We start from the raw sequence: 20,878 nt of genomic DNA, 5'->3' as shown, positions 1-20,878 counted from the left end.
AAACGAATAAACGCATGAGAATATATAATTAAATATCAGACACTTGCTATTACTCTTATCAATCTATTTAATGAAGTTTTCCTTAAAAAGTGTAATAACAGGATAAAATAATGAAATCTATAAATATTTATTGGCGTTTTATTAAAAAAGTACAAAGTAAATAATAAATAATGTGTTGAACTTTTTTTTCATAGTAAAGTTGTACAGATTATTATAATGAACAATAAATCACTATTTTATTAATTTTAATTATGAATTTTTTCCTGTAAATTATCAAAATTTGTTAATTAATCCTTTATAAAATTATTTTACATAAAAAAATATAATTGATTTTGAAGAAAACTCACATAACCATACAATGATCATTTTCTATATAAAGAAGAAAGAATAAAATACATAAAGTCACACATAATTTTTTCTTTAAGCTAATATAAGGAAAAAAAGCAAACTCAAATCAAATTAAGCCTTGAGACAAAACACTCTTTTATCGCACTTTAGAAATGATATCAATAATTCTGAAATTTCTAATTTACAAAATTAATACAACAGATAATTTCATTTATGTCTAAAAATATCTAAGACATACGATACTTAATTATCTAGTCTCGTTAATAATTATATATGCAATGAATATAGAATTCCTTTTTTATAATAAAATATATAAGGAGATGAGCTTATTTTTTTATAAATTATTAAATAATCAATTTAAATATTTTTCCTTTTTTTCTGGCACTTCGTGAATCGCTCAAACTTGATTGAATAAACATTTATAAGTCAAACAAATAACCAATTTTAGAATTTTTGTTATAAATCATTATCACTATTTGGACAGTTACAATAAATCGATAATCAAGTTTCGTATGTATTTACATATTATTCGACTTACAGTATTTCTTTTTCAGATCCAGAGATAGATATGTTCAAAACTGAAATTTATCTGTCGGCGCAGTCTCCGTTACATTAAATTCAAGATGCCCATCAGCATTCTCTTTAGAAGTAAGTGTTGCTTCTTCACCATCCTAAAAAAACATTTTTTTTAAAGAGAAAGTAAAAAGAAATTTTTATTGCATTTATAATTCATACACATCATGGCTATAAAACAGAAATCTCAAAATTTTAATGCACAAAATTAATCTATTAGGATAAAAAATAGATCTAAAGCACAAAAAACTAAACTAGACAAAATAGAAGTCGTCACTGATTATTTTCTATAAGTTATTATTACATTAGTTAACTTATTACACTAGTTTTGGTTTGTAAACAAAATGTTATGTATTACAAACCTTTTCGGAGAAAAATGTATCAATCATAGCCATAGATTTTTGATAAACTTGTTCATTCTGATGATGTTGCAGAAGCTCTAATTTATCTAATCCTCCACATTCTTCAATCATCATAGCAAGTCGATCCACTTCTCCCATTTTTTGAGCAGCATGCAAAATATTCGTTAAGCCATCTAAGACGACAATAATAATATTCCAATCTTTTGTTTCCAATAAATTGCAGAAAGGTGTCAATACACCCGCCTGTACTAACTGAGCCAAATTTTGGATTGTCCCACCCGATGTCAGATTAGTTATAGCCCATGCAACCTCTTTTTGTGCTTTATAATCCCCCTAGGAAAATATATCAACATTTATTAATAAAATTCTCTTTCAAAAGTTTGTTGAAATAATTCTCTTGGCTGATTATTTCCTTATTTTCTATGCATAAACACACTTACAAATTGAAGAACCTCTATCAATACTGGTATCAAACCAGCATTTATCACATGTTGAATCTGATCCATGTTACCAGCTGTAATATTACTGATCGCCCAAGCAGCTTCCTTCACGATATTAGGACGTTGATGTCGCAACAAAGCACCAAGATGTGCTAATCCTCCCGCAGAAATTACAGCATCCGTTTGAAGATCATTACCTGTTACTATATTCCCAACTGCACGCAATGCTGGAGTAAGGACAGTTCCTTCTTTTGATGTCAACAAATTTACGAGTTTAGGTACAATGCCAGTTTCTAATACCGCTTGTATTTTGTCATTGGAACCATCAGTAAGATAAGAAAGTGCCCAACAAGTATCAGCTAAACATAAATAACAACATAAATACCTTCTTCAGATATAGAGTTCACTAGTATAATGCAAATATAATGCAATAAAACATGCAAATGTTTTACCAAGCACATCTGTATCTGTATTGCTAAGTAGACGATGAAATACTGGGAGAGCAGGTTTGATCAAATCAAAGGGTGGAGGTGGATTCTTATTTCGACACAAATTAGATAAAGTCCAAACAATGTTGCGCATGAATGTCACCTGTTATTGAAAATATTATTAAAATGTATTAATGTATTAGAAAAAAAAAAAAAAAAACAAGATTTCAAAGATAAGAGAAAGTCAATCCTGTGATATTCTTTGATATTTTTTGATTTTCGTTTGATATTCTTTTCTTTTAGCTATTAATATATATTTTTTCTAAGTTAAAATTTTTTTTTGCATTATTCTTTCATTAGTATTTAGGTAATAATACTAATACTGTTAAAGTGAGCAAATCAAAGTAAAAGATGAAACACGCAATATAAGAACAAAAGTTTTAGAGAAAAAAAGTCATAAAATAAAGAAAATTGATATTTGATAGTGCTATATATGTCAAATATATTACATACGGAAGCATCAGGTTTAATTAACTCAAGTAAAAGATTTAGAGCGTCGTGTCTAAGAATAAAATCGCGCGCATGTGGTCCATCTCCAGCTATATTTCCCAAAGCCCATACTGCTTGTTCTCTAACATAAGGTGACGTGGACTTGAGTAGTTTCACCAACTTTGGTACAGCTCCATTCTTTATAACACTTTGTGTTTGTTCGGATGTACCCGAAGCTATATTTGTTAATACCCATGCTGCTTCAAACTGCAAGCGAATGCTAAGCACAAAAATAAGAAAATTATTTTTACATTAATACACAAAAATCAGCTATTACACATATACATACTTATGATCGCAATCCAAGAGCTCAATGCAACGTGGTACTATGCCACGCTGTATAATATCATTGATAGGAGGATCTTTTTCTCGACTTAATAACTTTCGACAAGACTGTGTCGCTATCATTTGTGTTGTTTCATCTGATGATTTTATACCTTCTACGATTTCATCTATAGAAAGTTGAGGCATAGGGGGAACAAAATTTTGGTCCCATACAGTTAATAAATCTTCTTCAGTATCAAGGTTACGTCTCTTTAATAACTGATCATCTTTTTTCGCTTTACGTAACTCTACTGACAATGCATTCCTTCTTCTTCGTGCTTCCTGAAAGATATATATATATGTCAAACATTTTATGTATAAAATGTTGAATCAAATAGTTAAAATATTCTTATGTACTCTACATAAAGAATGAAAACAAAGTTGAATAAGATTTTAATATTGTTGAAATAGCAATGAAATCAAGAGGTTATATTTTAATGTTGCTATTTTAAAACCTTTTGAATATTTAAGATACACAAATTTAGAGAATAATTTTCTTCACTTACTTCATGTCTATTGGTAAATTTAAATTCTGCCATACGCCCATGGCCTTGTTTTTCTCGAGAAGGCATCTTTTCGTCGCTGTACATAAATGGACTGAATATATTTCGATTTTTTTCGAAGTTATAGTTGGCTCTGCTGTTTATAATACGAGTAAAAAAAATATAAAATAACAAGATAATAATGATGCAACATATTTAAAAGGAATAAACCGGGCAAAATACATGTGAAAAGGTCATGAATTTTTACGAATTTTATACAGATTCGTAGATGATTTAAAAACTACATTTCATTTTCAAATTTATCCTAATCATAACGGTTACAGGCGAATGATTGCACGTGTCTTTTGTATGAATCTTTTTAATACAGGGAAAAAACAACTTGCATTGAACATGATTAATATGTTACCTGTATACAGATTGCCGAGAGAAATTGCAATTTGAAATGTATCCTCCCTAAGCCAAATCACAGTACGATTAAATCGCAAATTCGCATATAACTTTCTCAATTCCCTTCGTTCGTCCTTCTGGTAATAAAGAGCATTCATACGACCTGTTGCTACTGTCAAAGATAAAAAAAGAAAGAGATATATTGCTGTTTACAATTTGTCTCCCGAGAGAATCGTCAGCCATTCGATATGGATTCGCGCAATTTGATTGGTGGACAATATTCCAACGTTTAGATTTCAAATTGTGAAGTGACCCTGTGAGATATATATTTACATACTTTAAATAAAAAATTACGCTTTATTACAAAATTGAAATAATATCACAAATTTAGTATAATTCCAATATTAAAAAATATGGCCAATTATATTGAACTCAATTAAAATTCAATGATTTTTTATCTTTATCCCTTTATTGTGTACTTCTTTATCTATCAGCCAAAGAAATTTAATTAAATTTTACACACATATATGTACACTATATTGTTCATATATAATATCGACTCATATTTATAAATATATATAATTATATATATTACATATATCTATATATAATCTCTTTCGCTTATATGTTTATGCAGAAGAAATAAAAATAAGTGAAAAATCATTTAAAAAATACTTTTCACTTTTTTTAAAAACAATAAAGTTTGCAATTGGATTATTATAAACTTTATTTTCCTAAAAAAAAGATAAAAATCATTTTTCTAATTACTTTTCTTATATGAAAAAGAATACATGAATATATTCTACATATAATTATATATATTTTTATATGATTATATATAATATATACTATGGACAATTTTTTTCCTTGGTATATATATAAATTATAGAAATATATATTCAATATTACAAATATCATTTAATTAACGATTTTATATTTTAATATTAAATTTGTCAAGAAAATACCTTATGTGCTTAGTATAATACTTTATTAAAATGTGATGCATTCTTTAATAATTTATAAAAATACAATATACACAGTACAGAAATTCTATACTATTAAATTCTAACAATAGTAACCAATGTTAAGAAATATATAATATTTAATATTTATTATTACATTGTGTATCAATTAATTCAGTCCATATTCAGTCCACAATTCAAGTAGCGCAATATATTAGGTACATATTATATGGAATTAAGTATATCATTTGTAATATACAAAAGATATTTCATAATATTGTATTGTCTTGTATATATTATAGAATTTATAATCTTTAATAGCTTAATATTTATCTCTTACAAAATGAGTTGAGTATAACCCGCACATTAAATATTATGTGATGAAAGTGTCAGAGAAGGCACTGTAAAATTTAAATAATATTTATATAACAAACTTTGATACAAAAAAAAATGATTGTTTTTCTCATGTAATACAAGATTCCACTGTCTTTTTGACGGCATCACGAGCATACGGTATATATGACAAGGAATACCATGTCATAGCTAGTGACTGAATAATTATAAATAAGAGAGCTAAACCAGGATTGTGCAACTGAAAATAGAAATATATTATAAACATTTTCAGAAAGATATTAATAATAGGAAATAGAAAATACTTACATATAAAGCTGCAAATAATGTCAAAGCAATAGTGGTAAACACTAATATAGTTGCAATCAATCTTGTTGACGCAAACATCTTCTTAAGTTGATTGAATGGACCCATTAAGAAACATGTGCTGCAACACAGAAATTAACATATTGAATATTTAATATAAATAATATGAAATGATCTAATATCATTGTTGTAATAATATCAATGTAGCATACACTCTGTTATTACCAAAGTGTAAGAATCATACAATTGTGTAAATATAATTTGCATTTTACCTTGCTAAAGAAATAATATTGCCTAGAGTGTAGAATACAGCAAATACAGCGAGGCCTTTCTGTAAGAACAGCGCAAAGGATCCAAGAAACGAACATAATATGCCTACAATGAAGCAAATTGCAAAACCTTTTATCCTGGTAGACCAACTTAATGTCGTTTGATCCATAACCTATGTCAAACAGAGAAAAATATTAATCTTCTAAAATTTTTCATATAAAATAACAACTCATTATAATTATATGTAATGTATGCAGATGTTGCAAGTATATATAAAATATATATATACTTGTAGCAATGCTTTATTAATTTACCGTGAAATCCGTATCAACCTTCCATCGTTGATCAGATGTAAGCATTTAAAATAATAATTTTTATAAGTTTATGTTTATATAGAAATGTATATATCAAACTGGATTTTCATAGAAATAATATATAAAAAAAGTAATTATAATTAATGCAGCCAGTACTGATACTATAAGAAATGTAATTACCTGTGTAATAATACCACTCTCCTCATCGCATCGTTCATTGCCATTTAGGGCTCTTCTCAATTTATCCATTTTTTTAATTCAATAATGACAACGAATTATGTAATTATTTTCTCCAAAACTGAAATATCGAATTCATCAACATAAATTTACTGATATTATTCAATATAAGGTTATAAATACGAGGTTATATAGTTGAACGAAACATTTGCGTTTCCTTAACAAACTTCGAATTACACGTGTCACTTTGATTTATCGAGCAAATAATCTATACATATGAATTTTTAATTGTGGAAATTACATGCGCTGTTATATTTTGTATATACGTGTCTCGTTTACTTTCGTAAGAGGTGTGTTTGCTATGTAATTTGAAGACACTTTTCAACTCTCATAAGGAGAAAAAATAACTGGAAAAATTTGCATTGACGATGTTCTAGACAAGGGTCGAGCGGAGAAAGGGGAGATATTAATTTACGATTTACGTCATTATATTACACACAATCTGCGAAACAAAGAGATAATCATTTCTCTATATATAACTTGATGACAAATTTCTCCAAAATATTTAAGAGAAATATATATGTGTATATAAATTCTTGTACAAGAAAATGAGCATAATTCCATATATGGATCTATTTTATATATATACATAAATTAATTCTTTAATTATTTTAACCCTCTTGGTTTAAACTAATTAATGTTGTTAATTATAAATTAAATAATATGAAATAGTAATAGTATATATATATATTTTCTGTAGAGATTTTAATATGTATATTTGACAAATTAATCCATAAAAAATTATATTACATGTATTCACAATTATAGGTTCATTTCGTTAAAAAAAAAAAAATAAAATAAAATAAAAAATAAAAAAAACTGTAAAAAATAAATTGATAAAATTGATTAAAGGAAAATGTTAAAAAAACATTTTTCAATATTATATATATTTTTTTAAAGTTGAAAAAGAAATAGAAATAGGTATATAATGACAGAAATATGCGAAATACTAACCCAATTTGTGCCAGTATTAAGCATCAGATATACTCATTAGCGGTGTTAATTATCAATGTTAATTAGCGATGCTAAAATAATAATTAATTATCAATAATAAAATATAAATAACTATTGTACAGTGTCACAAACAGACTGATAGGTTAGGAATTTGGCGGGCTACAGGCTGCAGACGCACGATAGTTTCGGTCGCTACCGCTACGTTGCGCAACGAAACAAGCGATTCTCGTACGTGAAATTTCTCAAATAGGGTATATAAGACGTTTCGAATCGTTGCAAGGCATCGCTTCTCGGCTCTCTGAGCTAAGATCAAAGTGTAGTATCTGTTCTTATCAGCTTAATATCTGATACAATCCCCATAGGGGATTCAGAATATTAAACTGATTTTTGGAACCGGGCGGGTGACCGGAGCTTGCTCCGACTCTGCCGCGGGTCGGCCTGGCATTGCAGTACCGCTAGGAACGGCCTAATAAATTATCCAAAAAATAATTCGTTAGCTAAATTAATAACTAGAATTTTAAACCGCACAAAATAGTAAAGATAGTATTATACGTTGTTCGGTAATAACGAAAAAAATCGATATCCGGCTACGCGTATATAAATCTAATAGCAGTACTCAGACATTTTAGTAGTATTATTTTATTAATTTTATATTAATTTTATTTTTGAAATATCGTATACGTTTGTGAATTATATTCAGACTGGAAGTGTGGGACAATATTTCAAAATACAAAAATTCTCAAATACTGTATACACATATTGTTCCTTGCTTTTATATTATCATAAAAAAATATTAGTTATTAATATTTGCTACGCGCGCGAAAGCTCTCATTTTTTTATCTTTGACTACTATAATTTATATATAATTTCTGATTTACTTAAAAATGATTTACTTGTGTGATTTGCTATGTATTAATATATATTATAAAAAATATATTGTAAAAAGATTTATTGCACATATATCTATACATAATTCATGTTTAAAAATATATTTGTTTAAATATAATAATTAAAATCTAGAGATGTAATTTATTGTAATGTGTTTTCAAGTAACAGCAATCTGAGATCATAAACCTGTAAAACAAAGATATATATGTATATAATGTGTGTGTACACGTTTATAACTATTATAAAATAATTGATAATAGTTAAAATTTAGTATGTTAATTAACATTAATAGCTATGTTTGTAAATTAATAATTATAAATTTGTTATTTTTCTTACCTATACAGTAACACTGTTAAGGGAATAGTACTGGCATGCCATAAAGAATGAGCATCGAAGATCCAAAAGATAGGAGGAAAATCTGCCAATTCTAACAGAGTCACAAATACGACCAATGTATTAAACCAACCGATTAAGTACACATGAGACAACTTGTGATTAAAATACCACCACAGCATTGTTATCGCAAAGGTTGTCAAACCTTAAATCATAACAATTTCATGTTTAAAATAATTTAGTATAATTATTTAATATATATTATATTTAATATAATTATTTTACTATTAACTAACAATGTAAAATTTACCTATTGTTATATTAAGCATCATATTATAACCATAATTAATTTTGCCTGACCACAAGTGTGATAAATGTATACATAAAATACTTAGATATCCGCAAGTTATTATAACAAATGCTCTATTCTTCTTGTATGTTATCCTAAAAAATAATCAACACATATATTAAATTTAACATTATATATTGCAGACTAAATTTTTGTATATTTCTTAAATATTATATATTATTATAAAATTAATTTAAAATGTTCCATAGTTTTGAAGACTGTGGACAAAAAGAATGAAGCTATTGCATGTTACCTTAAAAGCATGCAATATAACAGTGTAAGTACCATACTGAATGCGCAAGAATAGTCCATGGCTTCTGTAAATGGTCTATCTCGTGAATGAAATACAGTGGACCAAAACCATCCATTCAAGCATATCTGTAATAAAACTATAGATTAGTTTGAAGAGTGCTGATTGTTAAAAGTCATACATAGAAAGATTAATATGACTAGAATTACAAAAATTGACAAATATCATTGCAGAACAATGGACAGTTTTCTTGAAAAAAAATATATTACCTATAAGATGCATTAATTTGCAGAATTTTAAAATGTAAAGTTATTTTTTATTTATGACTTTGGTTATCAAATTGGAATTTTCCTTAAAACGAATTTGAAGCTGATATTTGTTATCTATTGTTAATTATGATTAAGCTTTTTGGCTGTAATTATAATTTAAATCTAAGGTGAAAAGTCTATTATATGTGAGACACTCTTGAATATACTTACAATACTGAAATATTTCCAAACATAAAACATAGGGTTGGTTCTATCTGCTCTTCTTTTAAATTTTTGATACATTGACCAATGTGCATAAAAATTTAATACAGAGAATAAAACTGAGGCAGGTTCCTGACATCCAAATAGACGGATAAATGGCCACTACAAATGTGAGAATGACTCTTGTATTATATATATAAATAGAATATAGAAAAATAGAAAATAGAAATATAGAAAAATAGAATGTTATAAATGCTGTAAGAGCAAAATTTTGTGCAAGATTAACATATACAGAAATCAAGATATTACACGAAAAAGATTTTATATAAATTTATTTTATAGAAATAAATATTCTTCTATGTGTGGTTGTACTACATATTTTTGTTTCCTCAGACTATTAATGTTTACACTCAAGTTTTGTTATATGTATAACAAACCATATATGATAAATATTTTTCTGTAATGTTTCAATTTTCTGTATAACATGATTCTTCATTATAGCATTTAAATATATTCTTATAAAATTATATAGTTTTACATTTTACTTACTTTTCCATGGAACTGTGGTATTTTTAAACCATGAGATACAAAAGAGTCAACGGTCCTCCATGTGCAAGTATAACTGCAATCTTCTTTGCAGGACCAATGTAGCAAAATTAATGATAAAGGAGGTTGTTCCTTAAAAGTTGTTTCTACAACATGTTGTAAATATATCTAATTAAAAACTATATCAAATATAATTATCTCTAAATTCTTCTCTGTATTATCGGATGTACAGAAAATATTTTTATATGTAGAAAAGAATATACATAGCTAAAGCAACAAAACTTTATAAATTTGATATATTTTCAGTAAATTTTATATAATATATACACACACACACACACACACATATATATATATATATATATATATATATGCAAAATAAAATTTTTTTCTTCCAATCGATAAATTGTTAAATACTTTGAATATATTAAGACTTTAATTATAACACTAATTTAAATATTAATTAACCATAACAACGAGAAAAAAAAGTACAAAATCAATTGTTACCATTTTTGCAATTCCTAGTGAGACACGATGCCAGACATTGCCTGTATATTTGTGATTTGTCACCTATTGAACCAACCGTATTTCCAAATAGAAAGACTGGAAAAATTAACAGAAGGATCCATGCCGACTTTGACATGCCAATACGTCAAAATCATAACCTAACCAAATTGAAACTGACAGCAATCCCTGAAAACTGCTATTGTAAGCACGTAGAATCGCAATGCGCATGCGTTGCAGTATATTGCGATATTTTCTCTCTCTCTCTTTTAAAATGATGCTATGTTCATGTGTGTGGAAGAAGATAAAGAGAAGCAGATTCGAGGAAGAGGAGGGGAAAAATTTCACGCATGAAATATACAATATGCGTCATTCTTGATGATCATTTTTAGCACGAGAACGTGAGATTACGGCAAATAGTAAGGATTCTATCAAGAAGGAAGATTGGTATTTTGTCAAAAACGCGAGGAAGGGAATACCAGATGATTCGCGCGGCCGTTTAGAGAGACAAAGAGAGTGAGAGTGAGAATAATGAGATATGCGCTTAGGAATAATTGAGGAGATGCGTAGGGGCGCGATAGAAGGATAGAGAGAAACACCTGTTGGCTAGCTGTCAACCGAGTCGGCCCACCTGTCAAACGCGATGGCCCACCTGTTCAAGAACCTCAGCAACAGTATTTGGCATGCGTTTCACGCACTGCAGGCCGATGATGTCAACACAGTGGCAAAGTCGAAGTTGAAGGTAAATTTTTTAGAAGAAAATTTGCCGAAAGAACCTCCAGCTCAGGCTACATCGCCTGACGATTCCTGTCAGATCTTATATCACACATTTTATTTTTATATCAGATATGTATCCTCTCACAATCTGATCTGCCCACAGGTGTTGACAGCCAATATCGGTACATTGATGGATTTATATGGTGTGGAGAAAGGTCTAGAACATTATCGGAGTACACTGAGCTTGACATTTGATCAGTAAATGTATTATTTACAGAAAGAGGTAAGGCATTTTCTAACAAAAAAATCATCAAGATTATTTTTAGATGCATAATATTTTAGAGAATAAATGTTTTTCTTTTATTTTTTCAAGTTATTTTATATTTTTCTCTTTTAATATTTGGTTTAAAATATTAGTTTTATCTTTACTGCATTCAATTGAACAGAATTGTTAAATGTTTCAGGTATTTTCTTCTGTAACTGATGCTACCTCTATACACACATTGAAAAGACTGGAAGAAGGAATAGATGAAATCTGTTGGCTGGTCTGTAAAAAGAACTATCTGGAAAGATCCCATCCAGTCTTTGAAAACCATAGTGTTTATCAATTATTTAGAATTTACTGTTTGCTAGCTGAGACAGATCCAAATGCAACAGATTTTCATCTGGTTGGTAGTTTATTCCATTGTAAACAAATGCATTTCACTATTAGATATTCAACATTATATTTGTATTATAGGTAACAATGCATGGTGACGAGGTAGCACGAATTGCATCTCATCTGGCAATGTCCTTGGGTTTACAATGGGATTCTATGGACTTTTCTGCTCTATCAGCAGCTATCAGAATGTTTAAGTAATATTTCACGTATATAATCAATAATAAAAATACAAAGAACATAATTTCTTCATAAAAAATTTTTCGAAAAGGTTTTCCACATTCCTGGCGGTTCTTGAATCTAAATATAGTGGTGGCAATACCTTGGACACTGTGGCATTAACAGAAGCTATTGATGATCTATACCAAATTTATGTGGAAAATGTAGTGAAAAAGGTTGGTTAAAATTTCAAGTAAACTAAGAAAATTATTTTATAAGAGAATTTGTTATATTACATATATTCAGATTATTTTTTACTATTATAATTATTTTTACTGCACAGGGTTATTTGATGAAAAAAGGTTTTCTACTGCCAACACTGCGATACTTTTGGTTTGTACTGCGCCCTGGTGAATTAACATATTATAAGGATCCACACCAAAAAGAACCATCTGGGTTAATATTATTGAATGCTAACTGTTGGGCTGACTCTGTGGCAAACAATGGAAAGCCTGATAGAAGATTCGTTCTCAGCACACCTGAACACAGATGTATAGAGCTAATGGCAGAGGATCACAAAGGTAGGCTGCAATGGCTTGCAGCATTGCAAACGGCCATTCAGCATTCGGGCGAAAAAATCGGCTATCAGAGGAGTTTGGCTAATCAAAGAAGATCTTTGCGACAAGTAAGATTTGCAGAAAAATGAATAAAAAAACATTAATAGTTTTAGAAAGAATTTTTTTCCAAACGTTTTGTATTGCTACTAGGCTACTAAACAAGAAAAAGAAGAAACCAAACTGGAACTTCAGCATGAGAGACAAGCTAGAATCGCTGCTGAAATACAAGCTCGAAAATTAGAAGCTTTGTCAAAAGAGGAAAGTGCCAAAGTTCAACAATTGGAAGATGTTAAACAGAAACTAGAACTGTTGCTCCAAGAAGAAAAACAAGCTCTACGTGATGAAGAAATAGGTAAGAAGAATATTATGTATTTAATTTATATCACAATATGTGCATGTTTTTGTAAAGTTGTATAATTTAAATATATATTACAGTACGAAATTTGCAAGCAAGGGTACTACGCGAAGAATGGGAAAAAAGAGAACAATTAGAAAAACTGCAACAGGAACAGCAAGAATTATTGGAGATGGAGAAGATGAAAAGACAGGAATTTGAACAAAGTCAGCAGAAAAACGAGCAGCAATTACATGGTATAAGATCTAGAATATAAAAAAAATATTTAATTGTTTTGCATATATAATTAAATATTATTTTCTAATTATAATTATAATTATAATATTTAATTATAATATTTTTTAATATTTTTTTAAATAATTTGTTTTACTCTTTCTTGTTAATAGCTTAATTAAATTTGTGTATGTCAGAGGGAAAGAGAGATAAGGAGTAAAAGCTTCATTAAGCTATATATTAATTCAAATTTTTTAAAGTTTAATTTCAGTTTTTAATGTATTTAGTTTTTATTTTATACATTTTAATTTTATTTTGTTTATATTTTTATTTTAAGATTTTGTTTTTATTTTATATTGTTATTTTTAGATGCCGAATTACGACTTCAACAACTGGAAATGGAAAGGGAGCATTTGGATGCTGAGTTACGTGTTGCACGCGAAAAAGTGAAACGCGCTGAAGAGGCTCAAATTCTACTGGAAACGGAAATTGTGACACGTCCTTTAAGAGGAAACGAAAGGATCAGACGTACACAAAGCTTCATACCAACGACGAATGAACGACCACTTTCTATGGAAAATATCGATAACAGGGCTATGACATTGCAAAAAAATATTTGACACGCATTTCGTCATTGAGAGCTTAAAAAATCAATGCATTTATATTATCTGACTTGCATTTAAGTCTTCCACCAAATAGAATAATACAAAGAGCTTATACACAGAAAAAATGTTCTCTTAGAATTTACCCTGAATTCATGGTAATCATGGTGAGACAATATGGTATTGGAGGAATTTTATAAGTTTTTCTGATTAATATTTACCACAATAAAAATATGAATATCTACCACAATAAGATATAAAATATACTCGATTAATTTTACTATGTACATAGTAAAATTTACTACATATTTATTAATATTTTTTATTGTGGTAAATATTAATCAGATACTCTTATAAAATTCTTTCAATTTTATCCTACCATATTATCCTACGATTTCCATGATTTTCAGGGTAAATTCTAAGAGAAAATTCTCTCCGTGTAGAAATATTCACTATAATATAGTTGCAGGGCAACTATGCTATATCTTTGTGAAGAATACGAAAATCTTCATGTGAGCTTTGATTAAGATTTTAAGATATGATGGTTTACCTTGCCGATACCTTGCTGCAATTTTAGTAAAAACGTATTTAATTGCATATACAAATACAAATGTTGTATATGCACATATTTTCTTGAATATTTTTCATTATTTCTCGAATAAAATCATTGTCCCGAAAATAATGTGACATTTACATTTTATAAAATAATTATAAAATATTAATACTATCTTTTGCAAAATACAATTTTCGTTTGATATATAAAAGAATATATATAAATATATTTTTTGTTCCAAACGCGTTATTATAGAATGATATAATATATTTAATACGAATTTATATTTAATCTTGTTGAAACATATACAGATTGTCTTTAACCCACACACATATGTATGTGTGAAAATATTTTTATAGCATTTTATAAAAATAATTAAAATTTTCAAATAGAATTTTTATATTATTAATTAAGTTAATAATGCTCTCAATATAAAGTACAAATTTAAAATTCAATGGGCTATATATATATATATATAATTATGACTCTTATTAACCTGTTGAAATTTAAATTTTATAGTATTATAATCCAGTGGAAATGACTTTGTCTCAAGTCAAATACAATTTTTATAACGTTTTATAAGCAACGCAATATCTTGTATCAAGTAGAACTCGATCATTATTGATCAAACAAGTATTTCATCTGACTGACACTAACTTAGTCTTATTATCGTTATTCCTCCGGAAGATTTGTATCTTGTTAAGAATAAACTATTTAAATATTAATTATTTAAGACTGTAAGCTTTAAATTCATTGTAAAATGCCGAAGAAAAAGGGGAAAGGAAGTAAATTAGCTCGCATGAGCGATGAAGAACGCGCTCGTTATTTGCAACATCGAGCTGAATTAGAATTAGAGAGCAAACGACGTAAGCAACAATTGATTGCGGCGTTTACCAAGGTATATTAAACTAAAATGCAATTTAAATAAATAGCAGAATGCAATAATTTTGTAATAAATAAATCTGTGAAATGTAGAATAAGCTGAAACGCGAGGAAGCGTTCTCGCGATTGAACACCGCAAAGATTAACGAACAATGGCGATTCATTCTACGCCGAATAAAATGTAAGGAACTTTATGAAAATGTGGACTATCTTTGGAAAAATTTTGATCGCATGATGAAGACAAAAGATTTCGTGATACGGCATTTATATAACGAACTAGAGATAACTGATATGGATCATAGAAGATTACAAAAGGCTCACATTCAAATAATTGATCGAATAATTGGTAATTTATTATATAAGTCATATGCAAAATATAAGCACGTACAATTAAATATTTTAATTTTAAGTTATATAATTTGAGAATAACATCCTAATTTAAATTTAATTTATATTTGCTTATTTGAAGAAAGATATTGCTAATTATGGATATTATAATAGGAACATATAAGCAGAAATGTATGCATATGCATAAATCGTTTACACATGAACGTAATCATATCGCTACCTACGAGATAAACGAATTAAAGAGAGTGCAAAGGGATTTAGAGCAGCTGTGCGATCAACTGCAGAATATAATTGTTGGACAAGATAAAGAAATAGGGAGCAAATTGATGCAAACAAAAATACAAAACGCCATTAACGTATACAGCATTGTATACTTGGTACAGATATTTTATTATTACATTGTCGGTATATGGTAGATATTAATGTTTTTTCAGTTGTAAAAATATTTTAGAAAGAAGACTCTTTATCACGCTTGATGCAATACACTTCCAATGAGGTCGAGGAATTGTGGCGACAGCTTAATGAAACGATAATTGAATATGAGAACAATACAGGAGATAAAAGAAAGCAATATGAATATCTGAAAGAACAAGACGATGCTCATCATGCGAGTGTAGCGCAATATCCAAAGTTACAGATACAGTTGCAAGACATGATTAAGAATTTGAAACAGGGCACACACGTATTATCGCAAAAGCGGGAGTATAGTATAACGGAATGCAAGGATCAGATTGTGCAAATAAAAAAGAAAATTGAAAGCTTGAGACAAGAGTTTTCCATGACTCGAATACTGGATTCTACTCAACTGAAAAAATTGACTATTATTAGCACCAGCGTTCTAAAAGTATTAAACTTCGATAACAGTTTAATCTAATTTTTATTTATTTTTATTTAACTACTTATAAATGGATTTTTAAGATTGTCTAATTTATAGGAATTGAAGAGAATTTCGGAGAAGGGTTCGGCATTAATTTCGTTGTTGAAAATGTGTTCGAGTTTGGAACCGTTTTCACTGACTGTTCAGAAATATACTTTACGCGATACAGAATCTACAACAGCTTCCTCGAGCTGCGTGAGTATTTTGCATAGTAAGAAAAAAACATTCAATTGAAATAAGATTAAATAGTACGATTATTTGTGTAGATATCAGAGCCGTTCGTTAAATTGGAGAAGTTTTGGAAACAATTTAATTACATTAAAGCTGACAATATCTTAATGAAGAAAGAATGCGATAAGCTGTCTTTTGAAAATAAACAGCTGAGAAACACCTTGCGAACTTATCTGTTAACTGTTTCTAGAACTCCGACTGCGCGACTACTTACATCTATTTCTGTATAAACAGAATATATTTCTAACAAAAAGATCAACATTTTTTAAAAGATTAATTAAAAAGATGTGATTTAATATCCACCAATTATATTTTAAAAATATTAATCAATATTTTAAAATCAAAATTAAATTTTTAATAAATTTCTTCAAGAATTAAAATAATAAAAAAATTAAAAGTTTATAATCTTTGTAAACACTAGGAATTAATAAAAAATGAAAGAATAAATATATTTACAAATAATTTATTCAACGGTGAATAAAAATTCCTCCTCCGAGCGATAAATATTTGTATGGCCGAGCACGAGTCCGCCCTTTCACAGGATGGAAAAATATCTTTTCCTTTGGCGCCATACTTTCAGTTTCTAGATAAATGTCGAAACACGCCCTCAGCCGTTGTATCTGCGCCGTCAATGTCGGAGACTTTGTCCACATCACATTGACTTCTCTCTCGATATCTCTGATGATATCAGGGGATGCTTGTACCATTGGGCTGATGCTTACGCTAAATACTGGTGCTAGCTTCGGATAATCTGGCTTGATGGCGATTCTTGCCACAAGTTCACCTAAAAACATTTTAAATCTTAATGTCTAGAAATATTATTACATTTCTTATATATATTATAATAAATAAAATATATTTAATTATAATAAATAAATATATATTCTTATTCTTAGTAAATATTAATTATTATTAAACTTATATTCGTAGTAAATAATAATATTGTCATACTACTGCCACGTCGAAGTGTAGCTTCGTAAAACATATCTACGGACGATACTAATCCCCGTTGACAGAATGCTGGTGAAGCGATATAATTCGAGTAATTCTTCCAGGTCATAGTCGTGAATCGGTGCAATGATGTTGAGATTTTCTGAGGCACTGGATCCGACGTGCTGATATAGNTCGGTAGATTACCAGATTCCAATAGTCGTATTTCCGTACATAAATCTAGCCGCGCTTTTACACGCCGTTTGATTTCTTTCAACACACTCTCAACACAATCTTGTGCCAATTCTTGACTTGTAAGCTGTAAATAAAATAAAATTTTAGTTAGATATTATAGATTAGCTGATCTAATCAATGAACAAAATTATTTTTAATTGTTATAACTATTTTTTAAATATTTTACTCTAACGAATGCAAAAACCGAAAAATTAACTTAATTTTAAATAAATTATTTTTAACATTTCAATTATATGTACCTTTTGTTGTTGTTCATTCATATCAGAGGAAACAAAGTGCAGACCAGCCATTCTTTGTGCCCATCTGTAGGGAATACCTAATCCCAAAGATGAAAATGAGCCCAAATTATGCCGTGACAGTTGATACTGATTAGCGGGATTCGGACTCTCCAATCCTGAGTCTCGCGGATATAGTTCACGAAGAATTGATTCTGATACCAGCATGTCTCTGTTAATTAAATTAATTAATTAAACACAACCAGAGAAAGAGAAATAATTGCCCCAAATAATTAAATAAAAAAGAAAAAAGTATGCTTTCATAATTATACATCTAATAATTATATATTTCATAATGATATATTAGAAATTTATGTAATTCAATATATCAAATTAAAAAAAGTTTTAGTAATTTTACATACCCAGCACTAATACCTCCTAACTCTTCCGTTTCGAGTTTTGACTCCACTGTAATAACTTTTAAATGGATCATGTAATAGAAGCAAAGAGTTAACTTTGTCTCATCTGAAAAGTTAATTTTACACAAAATAAGATTTAAATTAAGATTTTTAAAAATATTCAAAATGTAATTTAATTTTATTTATTTTTACACTTTTAGAATACAAGTGCAAATGTTAAAATAAAATTAGACTTTAGACTTTAATGACATTTTGAACTAATTTTCATGGACCATAAATATTTATTCAAGACTTACTTTTTAATACGATAATGATTTTTACGTGCAACGGGTGTCGTTGCAGCAACTTGGACCGCTTTTCTTCCTGCCTAGCTTCCCGAGATAATCTATGATGTCTCTTTTTATGCACAGGCATTTCTTCTACAATATTTTCTGATTGATTCTCAGGATCAGAGTCGGACTCTTGTAAACCATCCTGATTATTTGCGCGTTTCGCTTCATCTTCATCACCTTCTACTTTGACCAGTAATGTATTATCTACAAAATATTTTAAGAAACAATATGAGATTTTAATTCATAAACAGCATTGATACATGTATATTAAATTATCTAATATTTATATTAATTATACCATAAGCATCCCTATAGGCAGATGCTTTTGCATATAATACATAAAGTGGAGATGCAAGTAATGAAGCTTTTTGATGCTCTTGACGAATTTTATCTAAAGGTAATCCGAGGCTCTCTTGCAACGGTTTGCTCGCCTGAAAATGTAAAAAATAAAAATTTGTCATTTATATAAATATTTAAAAAACACATTGTATATATTTTTTAAACTAATAAATTCTTACCTCCAATATAGAACGTAGTTGTGGTGCAAGATTATCTAAACGAGTCTGTTTTGTCTCAATACTGGCTGCTACTGCCTTTTTGCTCTCTGTTAGTTCATCACACAATGCTGCCAATTGTTTTCTTTGCGTCAATTCCCACTCCAAACGAGCTAATCTCAGTTGATGAGGATTATTTTTTGTTATTTCCTAAAATATATTTGTCACATGTATTGCAGAAAGAAATTAATTTAAATTTACTCTAGCTATATGAAAAATTTGTATACAGATCGTGAAATGCTTTCTGGAGCTTCTTTGTAAAATTCCTCTTCTGAAACAAGTTCTATCAATTCGTCCTTGGATCTAGATTGAAAGATTTTATTTTATTTAAAAATTTTAAAAAATAAAGATTTCCCTCTACATAAAAATACAGAGACTCACTTAAACTGCAGACATTTGACAACTTCCTTTTTCAAATGCATCACTTCATACAACAGATTCTGCAAATGCAAATGTCTACTATCTACACTGCTTTTCGCAGCTACAAGAGAATCACGTGCACATTTTGTTCGAAACTTTTCCATTCGATTTAGCTTCTTCAATTCTACAAACGCCAGAGATGTTTGAATTTGTAATTCACGAATTTCATCTTTTGCCTAAAATATTTGTTTTATTAAATTTACCAACTAAACAATAAATAAATGATAATCATTAGTGTAAGCTTTGTTACAAACATTTGCATCCCCACTGGATTTTAATTTAACTATTTTAGCCATTGCTGCTCGAATATTGTCACAAGTCGTTAAAAAACATTCGGAATCATCTTCTGGTAACCTCTCGTTAGCTTCCTTTTCTTCGTAATTTATTATTATCTGGAAATTAGATATAAGTTAGGTGTAATTCATAGAATTAAAAAATATATATTTTGTTATACATACTTTTAGCTCTTCATTATAATTAACAAACAATTATAATCTTTGACATTTTTTGTTATACTTAGGTGTAATTTATAAAAGTAAAAAATATATATTTTGTGTCTACTTCTTGACTCTTTATTATAATTAACAAATAATCATAATTTTTGGTATTTTTATACCTTGTACATGTCTCCGTCTTTCAGGGACGTTCCACCGCTCGCATTCACAGACTTTCTCCTTTTTTTCGTACCATCCGTTTCATTTTCCTTACCCATTTTTAATCAATTAGATTCTAAGATGTGTATCTTTTATATATAACGGAAAAACGCTAAATTGTAAAGAAATGATGCGGTATAAAACAAGGTTAGAAAATCACACGCCAGTTTCAGCGCCGGCTACTCGGGATATGAGTTAACTTAAATCAGTCACGTGACATCGATTTTAGTTCGCTCATAT

General features: G+C 28.7%; 6 protein-coding genes and 1 non-coding gene across 11 annotated transcripts; 3 read left to right on the top strand and 4 right to left on the bottom strand.

Annotated features, from left to right (window-relative positions):
• Positions 1–459: 459 nt before the first annotated feature.
• Positions 460–4,133, bottom strand: LOC114931785 (importin subunit alpha-like). Of its 2 annotated transcripts, none has more exons than XM_029303933.2 (8): positions 3,934–4,133; positions 3,531–3,663; positions 2,990–3,306; positions 2,665–2,920; positions 2,176–2,314; positions 1,724–2,082; positions 1,284–1,616; positions 460–1,019 (listed from the first exon to the last, which is right to left on the bottom strand). In XM_029303933.2, the coding sequence occupies exons 2-8, from the start codon at positions 3,612–3,614 to the stop codon at positions 921–923; spliced, it is 1,587 nt and encodes a 528-aa protein (XP_029159766.2). In that variant the 5' UTR covers positions 3,615–3,663; positions 3,934–4,133; the 3' UTR covers positions 460–920. The 2 variants fall into 2 exon arrangements, with proteins under 2 accessions (XP_029159766.2, XP_029159767.2); XM_029303934.2 differs by having other exon boundaries at positions 3,531–3,606.
• Positions 4,134–5,280: 1,147 nt separating this feature from the next.
• LOC114931787 (vesicle transport protein SFT2A-like) lies at positions 5,281–7,483 on the bottom strand. Of its 4 annotated transcripts, none has more exons than XM_029303937.2 (6): positions 7,309–7,483; positions 6,298–6,415; positions 6,118–6,135; positions 5,806–5,975; positions 5,537–5,654; positions 5,281–5,468 (listed from the first exon to the last, which is right to left on the bottom strand). In XM_029303937.2, the coding sequence occupies exons 2-6, from the start codon at positions 6,364–6,366 to the stop codon at positions 5,340–5,342; spliced, it is 504 nt and encodes a 167-aa protein (XP_029159770.1). In that variant the 5' UTR covers positions 6,367–6,415; positions 7,309–7,483; the 3' UTR covers positions 5,281–5,339. The 4 variants fall into 4 exon arrangements, with proteins under 4 accessions (XP_029159770.1, XP_029159768.1, XP_029159771.1 ...); XM_029303935.2 differs by lacking the exon at positions 7,309–7,483 and adding an exon at positions 6,596–6,818; XM_029303938.2 differs by lacking the exon at positions 7,309–7,483 and adding an exon at positions 6,634–6,818.
• Positions 7,484–7,590: 107 nt separating this feature from the next.
• LOC114931816 (U2 spliceosomal RNA) lies at positions 7,591–7,783 on the top strand. The gene has a single exon (XR_003819763.1). It is a non-coding gene; the product is annotated as a U2 spliceosomal RNA (small nuclear RNA).
• A 457-nt stretch (positions 7,784–8,240) lies between these two features.
• Positions 8,241–10,859, bottom strand: LOC114931800 (GPI-specific phospholipase A2-like PGAP3). The gene is made up of 7 exons (XM_029303953.2): positions 10,652–10,859; positions 10,148–10,290; positions 9,608–9,760; positions 9,132–9,256; positions 8,840–8,973; positions 8,533–8,734; positions 8,241–8,382 (listed from the first exon to the last, which is right to left on the bottom strand). The coding sequence occupies exons 1-7, from the start codon at positions 10,785–10,787 to the stop codon at positions 8,325–8,327; spliced, it is 951 nt and encodes a 316-aa protein (XP_029159786.1). The 5' UTR covers positions 10,788–10,859; the 3' UTR covers positions 8,241–8,324.
• A 92-nt stretch (positions 10,860–10,951) lies between these two features.
• LOC114931799 (differentially expressed in FDCP 6 homolog) lies at positions 10,952–15,247 on the top strand. Its single transcript, XM_029303952.2, has 9 exons — positions 10,952–11,390; positions 11,529–11,648; positions 11,830–12,033; positions 12,105–12,220; positions 12,295–12,418; positions 12,526–12,867; positions 12,950–13,151; positions 13,235–13,390; positions 13,737–15,247. Exons 2-9 carry the CDS (start codon positions 11,628–11,630, stop codon positions 13,985–13,987), a joined length of 1,416 nt encoding a protein of 471 aa, XP_029159785.2. The 5' UTR covers positions 10,952–11,390; positions 11,529–11,627; the 3' UTR covers positions 13,988–15,247.
• A 25-nt stretch (positions 15,248–15,272) lies between these two features.
• LOC114931786 (dynein regulatory complex subunit 2-like) lies at positions 15,273–17,401 on the top strand. Its single transcript, XM_085487374.1, has 6 exons — positions 15,273–15,420; positions 15,498–15,750; positions 15,906–16,129; positions 16,204–16,596; positions 16,687–16,824; positions 16,896–17,401. The coding sequence occupies exons 1-6, from the start codon at positions 15,283–15,285 to the stop codon at positions 17,088–17,090; spliced, it is 1,341 nt and encodes a 446-aa protein (XP_085343500.1). The 5' UTR covers positions 15,273–15,282; the 3' UTR covers positions 17,091–17,401.
• On the bottom strand, positions 17,308–20,836 carry LOC114931795 (THO complex subunit 5-like). The gene is made up of 11 exons (XM_029303948.2): positions 20,602–20,836; positions 20,240–20,377; positions 19,947–20,161; positions 19,793–19,868; positions 19,530–19,715; positions 19,310–19,442; positions 18,976–19,215; positions 18,683–18,785; positions 18,285–18,492; positions 17,812–18,109; positions 17,308–17,644 (listed from the first exon to the last, which is right to left on the bottom strand). Exons 1-11 carry the CDS (start codon positions 20,695–20,697, stop codon positions 17,328–17,330), a joined length of 2,010 nt encoding a protein of 669 aa, XP_029159781.2. The 5' UTR covers positions 20,698–20,836; the 3' UTR covers positions 17,308–17,327.
• Positions 20,837–20,878: the final 42 nt, after the last annotated feature.

This window comes from Nylanderia fulva, unplaced genomic scaffold, assembly GCF_048542155.1.
Source record: "Nylanderia fulva isolate GAGA-0341 unplaced genomic scaffold, ASM4854215v1 Scaffold54, whole genome shotgun sequence".
In the NCBI taxonomy this organism is placed as follows: domain Eukaryota; kingdom Metazoa; phylum Arthropoda; class Insecta; order Hymenoptera; family Formicidae; genus Nylanderia; species Nylanderia fulva.
Note: the sequence above shows the minus strand (reverse complement) of the source record. Positions and strands in the feature narration are given on the sequence as shown.